The sequence below is a fragment of the Psammomys obesus genome, unplaced genomic scaffold, assembly GCF_907164565.1.
Source record: "Psammomys obesus unplaced genomic scaffold, mPsaObe1.curated_primary_1811, whole genome shotgun sequence".
NCBI lineage: Eukaryota > Metazoa > Chordata > Mammalia > Rodentia > Muridae > Psammomys > Psammomys obesus.
In genome coordinates, this window is record NW_026596073.1 from 1,576,460 (window position 1) to 1,594,363 (window position 17,904).

Below are 17,904 nucleotides of genomic sequence, written 5' to 3' on the forward strand. Positions count from 1 at the left end.
ATTATAACCTTATTTATAATGATAATAATAATAATCCCATTATTAAATATAAAATTATGTGAGACTTCAGACACACTCAAAACAAATTTGAAATGCTATAGTGATTGTGAGATTATACCGGGACTTAATAAATTTTTTCATTCAATTCTCGAGATTCTAGGGAGTTTTAGGTAGTCATAAACCAACACTTTACATAAGTGTAATTATTAGATTTACCAATAACAAATAGCCAATTCTAAATAAAGCTTCTAACTTTTTATATTAGGTCTCCTAACATTAAAACTTAGCAACTGCTAGACTCTTAGAAAGGTAGAAAAAGAAAAAGTTAGAAAAACAAAATTGTGTTTGCCTTCTTAAGTGAAAATAAAAGAAAAAGAAAAGAAAAGAAAAAGCACTTTCCAGGTATGGTGGTCCATACCTGTCACAGCAACACTGGAGGGTGAAGCAGAAGGATCACAAGTACCCTTCTACAGCCCTCCCCCGGCAAATAAAAGAGGAGGAGGAGGAGAAGAAAATGGAAGTACCCTTCTGCAGCGCCCCCCCTCCAAAAAAAGAGGAAGAGGAGCAGAAGAAAATGGACTCTGATTTGGTTTTATTTTCTTTCCTGTCACTCACTTTCTTTAACCTCAATAAATTTTTGATAATCTTTTTTCACAATTGTCTTTATGTAGCATAAAATATCAGGCTTCCAGAATTCTAATATGTTGGTAACTTTTAGTCTACGCTCATGCCACAATTATGTATAAATCAAAAATCTGATGTTTTTATACAAGCAACGGAAATAGAAAAGACATTTCAGAACATGTAACCCGGCTATCTCAAATAGAAGTCTGATTTCTCCCTCTCGCTGCTATCTATCCTGCCCATACCATTGCGCTGATTCTTAGATTCAGGTTATGTGGTGTGTTTCACTTTGCGGTGTTGAAGGGCTATATATTTCTACTTTCAGTGCCATTTGTACCTAAGGTAAAAATGTATTTATCATCAAGATCCTGAACTTTTATTTTTACTAGAAAATATTAATTTGGAAAATGTACGGTTAGAAAAGATGGTGTGACTATGAGAAAAGTACCCTATGTGTATATCGTTGATGGAATAATTGAATTGCTTATAAGAAAGAATGGTTGTATAGGCCTAAAAAAAAACAAAACAACAACAAAAAAAAACCTCACCGAGATTGTATATAAAACTCAGCAATATTAATTCAGATGTGACCCTTTCAAATAAAGTGATCTAAGGGGCATCCAAACACAAGTAGAAATTTTCTTTTAATTATAAATTCTAAAACTTTAAAATATTGTAGAGCTCATTGTCACACTGGGACAGTACTCATTCATATTCACTTCTGGTAGTTAAGGTTCCTGTCAAATTGTACTCAACTCCTTAGTAGATAAATCAAATTTGGAATTGGATTGATTTTTGTAGGCTTACTGGCCACTTTTCAATATAAAGGGCTAAATACTTTTATTATGCAAATCTTTTCATTACATAAATGCTATCTGTCTTAAATCCGATGTCTTTTGGTAGAAAGAGTATTATTTCACAGCTGAGCTCATTTCTTGAAAGTCTATCAAAAACTTAAATTCCTCTCAGATTACTCTTACAGACCCAGTAAGGAACCATTTATTTATGTTGGCAGTGGTGATGAAAGACCATATTGTCGGAGACTCCGCTCTCCCTCAAGGCCAATTAGTTGAAATCTACAGGGAATTAAAATATAGTCTTCATAGAGATAAGTGCACAACGGGAGCAAAGAATCAGCTCAAATCAGCATTAACAGTGGTACAGGACAAATAGAGAAACGTTGGGTTTTCCCCTAAAACAGCTTAGTAAGGTTAAAAAAAAAAATTACTGCTTTGATATAATATATGGATTGTACAACAAAACATGCCCTAGCTATTCAAATAAAGAATCTGTGAAGAATCTCTCCCGTAAAATACATAAATTAAAATTTCTAAGGTTTGGGAAATACTGAGTTTTGTGAAATCTCTAAGCTTTTTTGAATGAGTTTCTACTTTATATATTTCACCATCTGCAATTATTCCTAGAGCTTTATCTGCCTCTTTGTTGTTATTCTGTCACTTGTCCAAAGTATCATCAGTCATTCTTACAGATATTTTTCCTATCCTCATGTTCTTAATCTGCTTTGGGTTTTTAAACAGTGCTCATTTAAATCCCTTCTTACCCTTTTGTCGAATCAACCAGTAATTGTTCTGTGGGTCCCAATGTAAATTAAAAATATCCAAAGCACTGGCTGTTGACACTGATTCTAAAGCATCACTTTGTAAGGGAAACACAACCCCAGTCAGGAAACAGTCACTGACAGGGTTGCTATTCCTCTCATTTAGGCAAGGGAAATGGCTTCTAGATGAAATATGAAAGCAGCCTTCAAACTGCTGCCAACCAGCTGAGGCGAAACTCCCCGTGTGGCAGGCAGCACATTTTCCTTGTTACAAAACCTCTCCACATTAGCACATTTGAAAACAAATTCCTGACAGATGTTTTATTTCACTAACTATGGGCACAGATTATTTATCTCAAGAGCAACTAGACAGAAGCAGAAGGTGGTGAGGAGAACTGTGTACAGCTGGGTTAAGAGGTGAGCAAATGCCCTCGGTGCAGATAGGACGGAGAGGAGGTAGAAGGCCTCACACAGTGTACATGAAATCTTCCAGCCTGAGCTATCTGCCAGAGTGGCAGGTGAGCACAGGAAGCCCTGTGTGAGAATGTAGGAACACCGCAGAAATCATATGTAGAAGATCAGATCTGCTAGCATCATATACGGATGGGAAGGAGCTGTGTGAAAAACAATTCAACCAAAAAATGAAGTTCAGCTCTTTCAGAGGCACCGTTCAGTCTTCATGCATTCTGGGAAAACCCATGAGGTATCAAGTGCGTGAAGGGAAAACAACAACAAAACCTTTCTATTCTAGGACGAAGACAAATATTAGCTGGAGTTAAATTAACCAACCAAAACACCACAAATCTATAACTCCCAAAGGTCAGCTATTAATGATGGTTGGAAGTGGATATTTTATGTGTGATGTGATCAATGAAATCTTTAGGCTAAGAACATCTTCCATCAACAAACTTTATGCCATTTGGAAAAGTCTCTAAAAATAAAGTATTTCATAAAATGTCTAATTCTATTTATGTTAACCCTGCTCCATAATTAAATTAAAATGAAACAAGGTTAGTTATAATTCCAAAATACCAAGAGTGTCAGGAGTAGAAAAGGCCTACCCACTTCTCTTATAATCACAGTGTATATTATATATTCTCAATATATATTCTTAATATATTTTTGCCTTATAGTTTATGGAAATTAACTCCTCTTTAAAAAGGTGATTTAAAAACATCAAATGCCTTTTCATCTTCTGCTTCCATTCAAACTCTTTACCTCTAGACATGTATTATCTCTTGATCTCTAATTTAACTATGGGCCATCCCTGTTATTAATAATAATATTTTTAATACCTTCATGGTGCTATACTTGTGACAGGGCACAAATGGGAATACCAAACATTAGGGGTGATCCTCTAAGTGCATGTGGTTGGTTACCTACTGGTAAGGGCAGAAATTAAAGTTTCATACCACAGTCAGAGAACAGAGGGCAGAAACAGCTATTGCGTTGGTCCCTAAAGATTGACACCAGCACTTAGAAAAATGGGCTTGTGTGAAGATGGAAAATTCTACTCTTGGTGTGATAGAGGTATGAGAATACAATGAGAAAACTTGATTTACCATCAACACTATAAGAATACAACACATTCTCATGACATGCACATTGTAAGTCAATGTGCATCTTGATAAGAATTTTATCAGAGCAACAGCATGCAGTCTTAGAGAAAACACATCACAAAAAAAGCAAACATTTTCTTTTCTTTTTGGCCTTGGAAAGAATGGCATATTAAGCAACAAAATGCTCAATATCAGGTAATTCTAAAAATATACAGCACACCACCTGGCAAAATTAAAATAACCACAGCAGAACTCTGCATTACCACACAACTTACTGGATGACAAATATCTCCTTGCGTCTAAAGAAAAATGAAGAGTATCTGGAAGTAAAGAGTCATTATTCATTTAGCGCACAGTACCATGTAATTTTCTATTTGCTGCTATGGGAACATGGGCATTATTTGTCTTACAGCTCATTCTACCTGCAAGGTATTGTATTTTGGACTCAAATATTCTTCCTATTGTTTACAAAGAGATCGTTTATTTTGGTGTTGTTTTCTTTTTTTTTTATTAACTATAATTTATTCACTTTGTATACCAGCTGTAGCCCCTCCCTTGTCCCTTCCCAATTCCAGACTCCTCCCCATTCTCCTCCCTTGTCCCTCCCCCAGTCCACTGATAGGAGAGGTCCTCTTCCCCTTCTATCTGACCCTAGCCTATCAGGTCTCCTCAGGACTGGCTGCAATGTCCTCCTCTGTGGCCTGGTAAGGCTGTTTCCACCTCAGGGGGAGGTGATCAAAGAGCCAGCCACTGAATTCTCAAAGAGAACTTAAATTTAGAACAGAAATAAAGTTAATGATCAGAATCCGTCAAGCAGTGGTGAGAACCTATATGCAACTATTTTACATTGAGTTTCTGCTGTCAGCTACAGTTTGTTTTATTTTGAAACAGTTTCTCACGATGTAGCTCTGGCTCACCTGGAAAGCACTCTGCAGACCAGATTAGCTTCAGATTCAGAGATCTGCCTGCCATTGCCCCACTGGTCCACCCTGCAGGGGCTTACTAAGGTCAGAATTAAAATTACACTCTACAGTTTTCTAGTTTCTGCAAGCTTTTCCCACACTAAACATTGCTTATAAAAAGTGATAACTATTATGTTATTAATTTCCATGTATGAAAGTAGAGTAGAATAGTTTTTAATTTTACAAATACAAATAATAGCAATATCAAGTACATTTTGACATGTAGTTTACAAAGTATATCTTTACCATTCTATTGTTTATTAAATTAAATTATTTTTTTCAGTAATGAAGACGAGTCTAGGTTTCAAAAGGTAGAGAAACCCTATTTGACTCAGCTATTTGCCCAGGATTTTTTTTCTTTTCTTCCCTTTTCTCTCTTCCCACTTTTATTATTGTTAGAAGACACGATCTCAGTAATTTATACAAGCTGGCCTTGAATTCTGACTAAGATATTTTATTAAGACATCTCTTAAGTTCTCATGGAATCACTGAGTACTCATTTGCATTTTTTTTAACTTCTTTGGAAGAGAAAAAGCATAGTGTGGGAGAATGGATTCTCTTTGTGACACAGAGTGAAATATAATTAAATGATGAATGTTTATGTATTTGGTTTTAAGACATAAGAACAAAGTAGAATGCATAAATGTTAAATAATTCCATAATATAAACATTCAAGCCTTCAGCACGCTGAGGTACCAAGTCCCCTGACTTTGTTTTGGTCAACCATGTGACTATTAAAATTAAGACTTGTCATTGTGGTCTAGAGAGTTCTAATGTTTTCTCGTGTGGATAGGTGAAGAGATATAGGCCTGGGAATAGTGGCAAGCTCACTCTAATGTGAAAATGCTGGCATTTTGAGAGAGTGCACTCGTGACCTGGGTAGAAAACACATGGGAACTAGGTAGAATTCTTGGAAGCAGAGTTCCTTTCTGCAGATGGTAAGGCTTGGTATAAGGTGCCCAGCAACTAAGGGAGAAAACCTGATAGCTTTGACTTTTCATTGTCAGAATTAAATTTTCATTTCTGACTTGGAACACAGTTAGACTGTGAATCCCCTCAAAGACTGTGAAGGCATTTTAGCACCCCACTGATGACCACCCTCATGCATATGTGTCTAATTCGCTAATAATTTTCAGTTATTATTTTTCTAACCTTGTCTAATGTATTAGTGACTTTCCCAGCAGGGAAAATTTAATAATTTTCTAAATCTAGCAAGTCATATAATTTGTTATGCACCATTGGTACATATAACTTCTTTTGTATTGTTTAGATGGATGGGGTCCAACTCCAGAGATGGATAAAAAGAGTACAGAAGGAAGAGAAGAGGAAATGAATGGAAATTAATATTTTCAATTTCATTATTATTGGAATATATTCTTTGTGATGCAGAAATAAAATATATTTAACCCATTGTTTTGCTTTTACAGGTTTTTAATGAATAATGGGATCTATAGATAAAATAACATGAAGCAGGAAACTCAATAAAGAACCACAACCAAATAACTTCACCAAATAATTTCACCCTTGAATTATAAATACCCACTAATAAAGTATTGGTAGAGAGAGACCTGATTTCTGTGACTCAAAACCTCTCTGTAGCTGCCAAGATAGTCATTACTAGAGTAAAATTCAGAACGAAAACCACACTGTCTTCTGACTGTGTCCAATGCTAAGAGGTAGAGCCTGGGCCTTCTCTGAAAACACAAATTTAGGAAAGCAACATCAGCATCAAGGTTCACTGCCAGTAAAGTGACCTCAGTGGATGCTTTCTTTCATGTTGACCGCTCCCCCCCCCCAATTTACCTTATTGAACTTCTAAAGAGCTGTTTACTAAGGATTTTTTGAGGGTTCAATAAAGACACTTCAAGACAAAATAAAAATGGTCATAAAGAACTTTTGTGAACTTCCTGTAATTCACATTAGGATGGCAGGATTCCACTACATTTTTCAAGCAGCTCAAACTGATGTCACCGAGAGATTTGAAACTAGACCCTCATAAACTTTCAGAAAGAGTGTGGATGAAGAGGGAGGGGGCTTTCATCGGGATATTTAATGAATAAATTGTGAAGAAAAAAATAATATCAACATTAAAATTAAAAAAAAAATGTGTGTGGATAGCCTGGCCCTAATGAAGAGCCACAGGAACTGAAAAAAAAAAAAAGAGTACAGTAAGAAGAGGGTAACTGCTGAAGTTCAGAGGAAGAGAAGACATTTCTGCTACAGAGCATGACCCCTGGAGAAGCAGGAGGTGATCTGGAGCTGTTAATGGCTCCAGTGTTCCCATAATGCACTTTACTGGAGAGGCTGTGCTAGGGAGCCATTGTAGTTGTACTTTTACATACAGTTTTGCATACGTAAAAAAGCCAACTGCACACTAGGTAATACACAAGTCTACAGTGAAGTCTCCAGAGTACCATCCTTTGTGGATGAAAAGAGACTGTATTACAATATAAACAAAGATTAATATTCTAAAAGTTAAGAGATTCTCCCACAAACCAAACATCCTTACAGTGTAGTGATGCTGAACATTTTTTATTTCCTAGGGGTTTGGAGAACCTCCCTAGGCAGCATCTTCTAGACATGAGAACAATAATGCTTACAAAGCTCATGTATTAAATGAAGACCACGTCAGCTATACAGTAACCACAAATTATTTTTGATCAAGATTTTAATGCCGGCTTGTAAAAATTAATTACAAGTTTTAAAATGTCAATGGGGCTTTGCCAGTGCCTTGCAGCAATCATGTACTTATAAATACCGAATGTTATTGGAGCTCACGAAAGTGTAAACTTAAAAGTCTCGACACAGCTTTTTATTAAGAATTTGGGGACCAATCTTAAACAAGTTTTTAAAATGTGCTGATGTTGTGAACAGTATGAATGCTTTTTAAAAGCAAATTTATTAAGTTTTTAAAAAGTTAAGTACTTCACTAAAATCATGTCACTCATTCAGCACCCTGATACTTTTATTTCGCATTTAGTTTCTAAGTTCTAAGTAGGTTTATAAATGCAAGCACCATGTACAGTTTTGACATTCATGTAATTTTATGATGAAATAAGAAACTGTAAACAAAGCCCTCAAATTAACACAAACAACATCAAAATTTTAGAAGTATAATTAAATGGAACTTACTATAATATTTGTGGAATTTCTAGAGAAATACAGTTTTATGAGAAGAATTATGACATGAAACGTTAAAAGCTTAATGCATAAAAAAATACTCTCATCTCAGGAAAAATAAAACTAAAAAACAAACTTCTTGTTTGAGTATCATAGTCCAAGCTCTGTTCAAACTGAACTCAAAATATTAGGAAGATTAAGTGAGTCTCTGTACCCAGCAGTGAGAAGTGTAGAGAAGATGGAGGTTAGCCTTTGAAAGAAGATCTCTGTGACCCGTGTAAACTGGAGCCCCACAAACACTTCCAACAAGCATAGGTCAGAAGAGGGTCATGGCTCCCGGCCCTCTGAACCAGAGGAGCGTGCTCACCGCGTCAGTCTCTCGTCCTTCAGTTCCAAGTCTGCCACGGTGATGAGCTGATCCAGCTTGAATTTAGTGTCAATAATCTCTGCGTCCCGAGGAGAGTATGTGCCACCTTCTTTCTGCTTCTGCCTAATTCTGAAACAAAGGGAGTGCGATCAGGGCAGGAATGATCATAGAAAACACGGAAGTTTAGGTTAAGGGTTTCTCTATCTCCTTGTTTTCTCTCCTCTCTCTCTCTCAAGAAAAGCCAGTTAGACAAATAATTGTTTTGTCGGATGAGACCTACCCCTCCTCCCTTTAGCTGACCCTCATTTTGTCACAAAAGGAAATAGCTGAGGACTCTGAGTATCAGTATTAAAAATCAATGTGTCATTTTTTTTGTTTGTTTTGTTTGTATTTTTTTTTACAATGGAACATTTTACACCTACCAAATATAGGAAATTGGATTTTTAATTTTTTTTATTTTTATTAATTAGTTTATTCACTTTGTATCCCAGCTGTAGCCCCCTCCCCAACCCCTCCCAATCGCACCCTCCCTCCCTCTTCTTCTCCTATGCCCCTCCCCCACATGGTATATACTCACTTATAAGTGGATATTAGCCATACAATATAGGATAATCTTCTGTGATAACTAAATTTTGATTACATTTTTCCTTTGTCACTTATCAGAATGCTACGCTTTGTCCTTAGGAGCACTCTAGTGGCCTGACCAGGCGAAGGGTTAGAGTTTGCTGTTTTTCTGGAATCTAGTACTGAATGCTTTGTTTCATTTTAATTTTTTTTTCTTGATACTGTGTTTCCTATAGTCATGCTGGCTGACCTGGAATTCACTATGTAGACCAGGCTGGCCTCGAACTGCACAGAGATCCACCTGCCTCAGCCTCCCAAGTGCACAGATTAAAGGCATACACCCACATATATGACCAAATTTTAATACTCCATGTGGGAGTCCAGCTGCCTATCTTAGGAAGCTGCCCAACTCATTAGCCAACGATTCCTCAAAGCTCCAGTCTGCCCAAACCATTCTATATAAATGAGATACATCTACAACCAATTATAATTTCCAGATCCTCCAATAAGGATGGGAGACTTCTACAAACAAGCGTCTTCTCTCTGTCATGCTTCTTTGCCACTGAAAGGTTGCACATAGCCATTCCATGACAATTTTGGGAGATTTCTTTGGGTCCTAGTTTCTCTATTGTCCTCTCTCCCTAGTCTAACAAGAAGAATTCTTTGATTGCACTTTCAGATATGGTTCTCTTTTAGTTCTCTTTTACTTCTGTTCTCTTCAGCATTTATACCACTTTTTTTTTTTTTTACCAAAATGGCAGAATTTACTTCTTTAAGGCTAGATTAATTCACTTAGTTCATAATGCATATATATTTCAAAACATCATAATATATATTCCAGGTAGATTGGGGTGTTTTATAATTGTAAGAAAAATAACACACAAGTGTTTGCCATTTGCATAACTGCTGTGGTTACTGTTTCTTCATTGGACTTTGGTAGATATAATGCCCACAGAGCATTCTGGAACACATCTTACCTTGCAAATGCAAAAATAGCTGTTCCAAGGAGGATTATTGAGAGGATACACAATGTGACTGACAGGATGATTTCTACAGTTCTTTCTGAAAGTCCTTCACCTGAGAAAGATGGAAACATGATCATTAACACTAGCCTGGTGTTCTGTCTTGAGTCTCAAACCACATAACCTACTTTGTGGCATATTACTTAAGAGTACCAGCAAAATAAATTAAATGTGCTGCCTTCTCCTCCTCCTTCTCCTCTTCTTCCTCTCTTTTTTCTTCTTCCTTTTAATTTTGGGGCTTAGTCCTTTTTTTTTCTTTTTCTACGTAAACTTTATAGCTCTGTGAGCTCAGTCAGCCACATGACTTAAATTTTTATTTATATAGTAATGGCTTAATTGTTTACTAATAAACTTCAGAATTTGCTATGTAATTACTTAGCAGAAATTATTATTTAGACTTATCAGTATAATCTCAAAATGAGTATGTCCAAAATGTAATGCTTGCTTTTTTTCAACTGAATCCTATTCTCAGTTGAAAAAACTACATTACTTTAGATGCTCTGGTCAAAAAGAAACCTTAGAGTCACATTCGATTTTCTTTCTTCGAAGTTTACTTCTTATTGGTACTATCTTTAATATATTATGTTATATTATATATATTTTATATAAACACACATATATACATTTTATTTGTACTACATAAAACTACAGTCTCTTGGAAATGTGATCATTTCAAAGTGAGAGTAAAGAATAAAATAAGTTCCAAGCATCACTGGAATGGAATTACAGGCATTGTAAGTGGCCAGATGGGGGTACTTTTTCTCTATAATGGAGCAAGCACTTGTTAAGCCACTGAACCTTCTCTACAGTCCCTGGTCCTCTCATTTGTTGTGGGCAGTTGCTCACCCATATCCAAATGACTTGGTGAGGAATACATGCTTATGTCTCTCTGAATCATATGGGGAAGTCTTCACACTCAAATGCTATATTCAGAGAAATTTTAACTTACATGATTTAGAACTTAACTATAAAAAGTTTCAGTTCAAAGACAAAATAGTGCAATGACTGTAAAATGAGCAAAGATTAATGCTTTATCTTTTTCCTCTAAATTGGTGATTGTAAAATGCTACCAAGTTTCTGTAGCTATTGATCTGTACGGTGGAGTTGAATGAATACTGAGTTTCAAATAGTCATCAGAGTTTCATGGTTTTTAGTATATCCCATTTCATTTAAAGATGCTGTAAGACCGAGTGTCTCATAGAATATAATCTACAACTTCTTATTCACTAAAATTCCATCGATTTGTTTTATGAATTTTTAGCATGCTACATCTAATGAGCTATTCTTGCTGAAAGGAGCATGAAGATGAATAAGGAATCTTGTTGATCAGGTGATGGTTAGACACAGGCTTAGAACTCCATTTTCATAGACCACAAAATGAAATTTCAGACTAGATTACCATCTCAAAGCACTGGCCCAAGCGAGGAAATGACATATAATATATTAATAAACAGCATGTGATCCTCTGAGCACATCTATTACAAAAGTTCCCTCAGGCGGGGACACAATGTACTGTAATTGTCGGCACATTTTCTGATTCACTGCTATGCATGAGTGAGGTCATTTCTCCCAATCCTGTCACACAAACTGGGATTCTTTTATGTGATTTCCTCATAATGTGAACAAGCCATTTCTTCACTAGACTTAGCATCGGCTAATTAAATTGTTTTGTTTATATAATATATCCCAGCACTGTAATTTATCAAATTATAATAAAAAGCACTAATTTTTCTTAATTGCTATATTCTGACTGAAATTATTATTACTTAAATTCAGCACAGGGATCCAACATTTTTTAAAATATTATTATTATTTTAATTATTATTTAATTATTATTTTAATTTTTATTAATTATACTTTATTCACTTTGTATTCCCCCATAAACCCCTCCTTCCTCTCCTCCCAATCCTACCTTCCCTCCCCCTTCTCCATGCATGCCCCTTCCCAAGTCCACTGATAGGGGAGGTCTTCCTCTCCTTCCTTCTGATCTTAGTCTATTAGATCTCATCAGGAGTGGCTGATTGTCAAAATTTTAAAATGAGAATTTTGAGTTAGATGAGAAATGTTAATCTCATACTACAGTGTTGGTCTCCTCATTACTTAGAGTTAACATATGGGGTGGTTGTCCTTTCTCTTATTAAACTACTAGTCTTTTGAGATATTAACAAACAATATGAAAAATTAACTAAAAGTTAATTTTACTACTTAATCATAAGGTATGTTGGTATGTGTATGTGTGTGTGTGTGTTTGTGTAGGCACACGTGTGTGAAGGCAAGCTAGCGAAAGCAGAAGGACAACTGGGTATGGCCTTCTTCTTTGACTATGAGTTGTGGATCACATTCAGGTATCAGACTGGTAGTGTAAGCAATTACACTCTGACCTATCTTGCCAACACTGATTTCAGTATTTCAGAAATATAGTTGAATGGGAGGAAAGAATGATAAGGATTTGAGGTGATGATTGCATTAATTAGCATGATTCAGTATTCTACCTTATGTATACACACCATGGTATAATTGTAAAGCTCAGAATAAGTGCTGTCCTAATGGTCAATCATTTCATTTAAAAATAAGTATCCTTTAAAATGATCTAAAGACTCTTCTGATCGGGGTATGGAAGTGGATGCTGAGACTCATATAGCCAAACTTTGGGCAGAGTGCAGGAAATATTATGAAAGAAGACAGAGGTAGAAAGACCTGGAGGGGACAGGAGGTCCACAAGGAGAGCAACAGAGCCAAAATAACTGAGGCCAGGGGGCCCTGCAGAGACTGATACCCCAACCAAGGACCATGCATGAAGAGGACTTAAAATCCCTGCTCAGATGTAGCCCATAGACTCAGTCTCCAAGTGGGGTTCTTAGTAAGGGGAGGAGGTGTTGTCTCTGGCATGAACTCAGTGGCCAGATCGTTCATCACCTCCCCCTGGTGGGATGCAGTATTGCCAGACCACAGAGGAAGACAAAGCAACCAGTCCTGATGAGATCTGATAGGCTAGGTTCAGATAGAAGGGGAGGAGGACCTCCCCTATCAATGGACTAGGGAAAGGGTATAGGGGGAGGAGTGGGAGGGTGGGACTGAGAGGAGATGAGGGAATAGGCTACAGCTGGAATACAAAGTGAATAAATTGTAACAAATAATAAACTAAAAAAAAGTAAAAAAATAAAAATAAAACAGAAACTTCACAGAGGAGGATAGTGCAGCCAGTTCTGATGAGACTGGATAAGCTAGGGTCACATGGAAGGGGAGAAGGACCTGCCCTATCAGTAGACTTGGAAAGGAGCATAGGAGGACATGAGGGAGGGAGGGTGAAATTGGGAGGGGAAGAGGGAGGGGACTACAGCTGGTATACAAAGTGAACAAACTGTAATTAATATAAAAAATAAAAAATTAATAAAACAGAAACTTTTCCTCCAGTCAGATTAATAAAATTTTGAAAGGAGATGCACAGTGCTTATTAGAGTGTGAGAAAAAAAATATTTATTCACTGTTAAAAAATTAAAAGCTATTGTCAAATCTTTGCTCAAAACCAACAAAACAAGTCACACCTCCAAAACATGCTTCTTTATAAAATATTAACCTTAAAAAAGAAGACGGTGAGAAAAGAGAATGACTGGAAATAATATAAAACTTCAAGAAGAGAAAGTAACACAGTACAAAGAAGAGGTGTCTGGCCGCAGTGAAGCTGAAGCAGCTTCAGGACGTGGCAATTTTTTTCTGGTTAGCAGCACACTGACAGGAGTCAGGGTGCCTGGATCTGAAAGCCGATGCTGTCTACACCTTTCCTGAGTTAAAACCCACCACATCAGCTGTCTTGTTTATGGGTTAATATTATCTGTAGGAATACATACCATGGAACTACGAGTGGACATAGGGTTTTATTTCTAAAACAACTTCCCAGTTTTGAGTGGATGCCAACAGTGTCAAATAACCATGTCATATTCATATACCCATTCCCTAATTTGAATAAATTTCCCTTGTAAAATAGGTATTGATATTGTCATTGTACAGATAGGATTTTAGAAATTAAATGCTTTAGCCATTTTCACAGCTATATTGAGATTATCTAAATTCAACACACACTAAAAGCCTATTAAATACTCTTGTCCATATTTGTATTCCAGTCTGATTGCAGCTTGTGAGGTTCACCCCACACTAATACTGCCCTATTAAGTAGATAGCATACCCTCTGCTCCTCTACTAGCTTGGAAGATTGTAAAAGGCCAAATATTCATACAGTCTGAAGAGAAACTAGAGTATTACCTTGGAGGATGTCGTCAGTGCTGCAAAGGGCATAGTAACACATTCTTTCCCTCCTTTTTTTAATCTATGTATCTCTCTCTTTTCTCTTTCTCTCTGTCCTTCTGTCTCTGTCTCTCCATGCCTCTTTGTCTTTGTCTCTCCATCTCTCTCTCCCTCACACACATCTCCAGCCCTCTCCCTCCTTTTTTCTCAGTCTGAATATACTGGGATGTTTTCTGCACAGTAAATTAAATGAGAAATGATATGTCAAAGAAAACAATCAGAGAGTGTGTTTGCCATGGGGCTTGGGATCTCATCTAGGCTCTGCTTTAGCAAGGACCCTGCAGGGTGCAAAAAGGAATGTCTGGTTTTGAGGTCACAGAAACCTTTTGTTATTAACTCTTACAAACAAAACATTTTCTACATACAGCGTCCATGAACTCACATGTTTTAGGAAGCTTGAAAAGCTGGAGAGAGTTCATGTAAATGATAAAATCGGGGCCGCTAGTGCTCAACCTAAAGTAAAAACAAAATCAAATAACTGTAAATAAACTGATTTGTATAGCCAGGCATGGTGGTGCACACCTTTAATCCCAGTGTTGAGAGACAGAGGCGGGTGGGTCTCTGTGAGTTCAAGGCCAGCCTGGTACAGAGTGAGTTCCAGGACACCAGGGCTACATAAAGAAATCTTGTTTCAAAAAGCAAAACAACAAAAAGTGATCTGTATGTCATTTCCCTATTGCCACTGAAGGACAGAAAGATCTTTCTCAGTGTAAACTTCTCTCTAAACTTTAACCCCTTTTAGTTAATTGGCATAGGATGAATTTTATTTTGGTCCTTAATTTCAATCCTATGTGCTAACACCCATGAAGGGCCCAGCTCCAATCGGCATGACCTGCCAAAGCACTGTCTTGGTACATCTCTCAAATATTAAAATGTTAATTGATAAACTATTGAGTTCAGTGCTCATTGCTGAAGTCTGGGATTACACTTATGCATAAGTCCTCGGCAGGCTTGTCAGCTGGGTTCCACTAGGATGAAGTGAATAACGCCACCTGTCCACATTGCATCACCAAGACAGAAAATGACGTAGGCTTCCTTTGTCATCGCTGGTTATACAGAGGTATTATTGCAAATACGTGTCTCTTTGCTTGCGCTCAGTTGCACAGTGATCCATTCCATCTGTGGGCCTTTTCTCATTACTGAAACAACCAATACTATTTCCTTTTTGAGTCCTTCTACTTTATGTTCTTTGCAGTGCTCTTTTGCCAAGGGTATTTTTTTTTTTTTAATTCTATGGCCTGTGTTAATGTCCTCCTCTCTCATTTGTCACTATTTTAATAGCCTTTTAAACATGACAGGGCAAAAGCCAATTATAAAACCACTATATATCAGGAGAGAGTTCTTGAAAGGTTAGTGTAAGAGGGAGTCCAAAAAGGCTATATTTACATCACTACTATATGAATATCATACTTAACTTTGAGAAATTAAACAATAGAAACAAGGCCCATTTTGGTCATTACCAGCCCCTTGGCACTCTGTTGCTATGTCCAGTCTATATTGTTATCAGTCCTTTCTTTTATGGGAATCTGAGGTTCATTCATCATTCTCTATCACTCACATGCTGCAGGCCTCCTCCATTTAGAGGGCTCATAGAAATTAGTGTCTGGATGATTTGGTGGTAGTTGCCATGTTTCCTTTTTTTTGGGGGGTGTCATCTAGGATGTTTTAATATATATCTTTTTTAATGCTCACATTTGCATCATGATGTTTCTAGCCCATCCAATTTTGTGGCCTTACTGTTAAGGACTTCTGTTTTGAGCTTTTAAATTTTGCTTTGAAGCATCGCTCAGTGTAAATTAATAATAACAAATTAAACTACAAACAGATCCAGAAGTATATAGACATACAATTTAACAAATTTAACATTTTTTCAAATTTAATATTTTTTCTTTTTTAATTTTTATTTTTAGTTACATTTTATTAATTGTGTATCCCAGCTGTATCCTGCTCCCTCATTCCCTCCCAATCCTACCCTCTCTCCCTCACCTCCTCCCTGCCCCTTATCATTCTGAGTGAGGTATCCCAGAAGGAGAAAGACACACATGGTATATACTTACTTATATAGACCTATAAGATATGATAAACATAATGAAATCTACACACCTAAAGAAGATAAACAAGAAAGAGGACATGGGGTAAGATGATCAATCCTCACTTAGGAAGACAAATGGGAGGTGCATTGGAAGTAGGAGAAAGCAAGTAACAGGACAGGAGCCTACCGCAGAGGGCCCCTGAGAGACTCTACCTAGCAGTGTATCAAAGCAGATACTAAGACTCATAACCAAACCTTCGGCAGAGTGCAGGGAATCAAATGAAAGAAGGGAGAGTTAGTATGATGTGGAAAAGATGATTGGAGCTCCACAAGGACCAAATATATCTGGGCACAGGGGTCTTTTCTGAGACTGACACTCCACCAAGGACCATGTATGGATATAACCTGGAACCTCTGCTTGGATGAAGCCTGTGGTAGCTCAGTAACCAATTGGTTTCCCATAGTAAGAGGAACAAGGACTATTTCTGACAGGAACTCAATGGCAGGCTCTTTGACCTCCCCACCTCCCAAGGGAGGAGCAGTCCTGCTAGGCCACAGAGGAGGATTTTGCAGCCAATCCTGAAGATACCTGATAAAACAGGGTCAGGGAGAGCAACAGAACAAGATAATTTGAACACAGGGAACTTCCCAGAGACTCATACTCCAACCAAGAACTATTTGTGGAAATAACCTAGAACCCCTGCACAGATGTAGCCCATGGCAGTTCAGTGTCCAAGTGGGTTACATAGTAATGGGAAGAGAGACTGCCTCTGACATAATCTGATTGGCCTGCTAGTTGATCACCTCCCCCTGAGGGAGGAGCAGCCTTACCAGGCCACAGTAGAGGACAATGCAGCCACTTTTGATGAGAACTGATAGACTAAGATCAGAAAGGAGAGGAGAACCTTCCCTATCAGTGGACTTGGGGAGTGGCATGCATGCAGAAAGGGGAGGGAGGATGGGATCGGGATGGGAGGAAGGAGGGGCTTATGGGGGGATACAAAATGAATAAAGTGTAATTAATAAAAAATTTAAAAAAAAACCTCAGGGATTAAAAAAAAAAAAAACAAAAACAGGGTCGGATGAAAGGGGAGGAAACCCTCCCTAATCAGTTGTCATGTTTCTAAGAGAAGCAATTTAGTATGTGTTTCTGAAATCGGTGTTTGTAGCTCCCTCATTTGGTTGCAAGCAGAGTAGGGAGAGAGAGAGGGAGGGAGGGAGAAACAGAGAGAGAGAGAGAGAGAGAGAGAGAGAGAGAGAGAAGTATCCTGAAGAATTAAATCAAGTGGTATGCTACTTGCAAGCTTGTTTAAATAACATCTGTTAGGTTAATGTGTTTGGCTATAAAATCATTGTCTTGGTTGATTATACCTAACATATGTAGTAATGAGAAAGCAGGATTATTTGACTTGTGTTTTTGAAATTGTGTGGAACATTTCTTTATTTGATAGCTAATCTGGCCATCTTACCTTCCATTAGTATTATACCAGAACAAACATTATTTAGCTGCATGAATTGCTGCCAAATTCTGATCATGCTGCTAACCACATATATATGCTTTGCTGTGGTGATATCAGTGCATGGTAAGATCAGCTACCAAATGAGGAAATGTTCCACACAATTTTAAAATCACAAATCAAATAATCCTGTTTTCTCATTATTACATATATTGGGTAAAATTAACCTAGAACCCCTGCTCAGATTTAGCCCATGGCAGCTCTGTATCCAAGTGGGTTCCCTAGTAAGGGAACAGGGACTGTCTCTGACATGAATTCAGTGACTGGTTCTTTGGTC

At 37.3% G+C, this 17,904-nt stretch overlaps 1 protein-coding gene across 3 annotated transcripts in view; it reads right to left on the bottom strand.

The window, feature by feature from the left end:
• Ptprq (protein tyrosine phosphatase receptor type Q) overlaps positions 1–17,904 on the bottom strand; it is a 188,109-nt gene that overhangs the window by 31,923 nt on the left and 138,282 nt on the right. For all 3 annotated transcript variants that reach the window (XM_055626210.1, XM_055626209.1, XM_055626211.1), the window contains exons 34-35: positions 9,732–9,831; positions 8,191–8,319 (exon numbers count right to left, since the gene is read on the bottom strand). In XM_055626210.1, the coding sequence (XP_055482185.1) occupies positions 8,191–8,319; positions 9,732–9,831 (229 nt within the window). The remainder of the gene's footprint in view (positions 1–8,190; positions 8,320–9,731; positions 9,832–17,904) is intronic.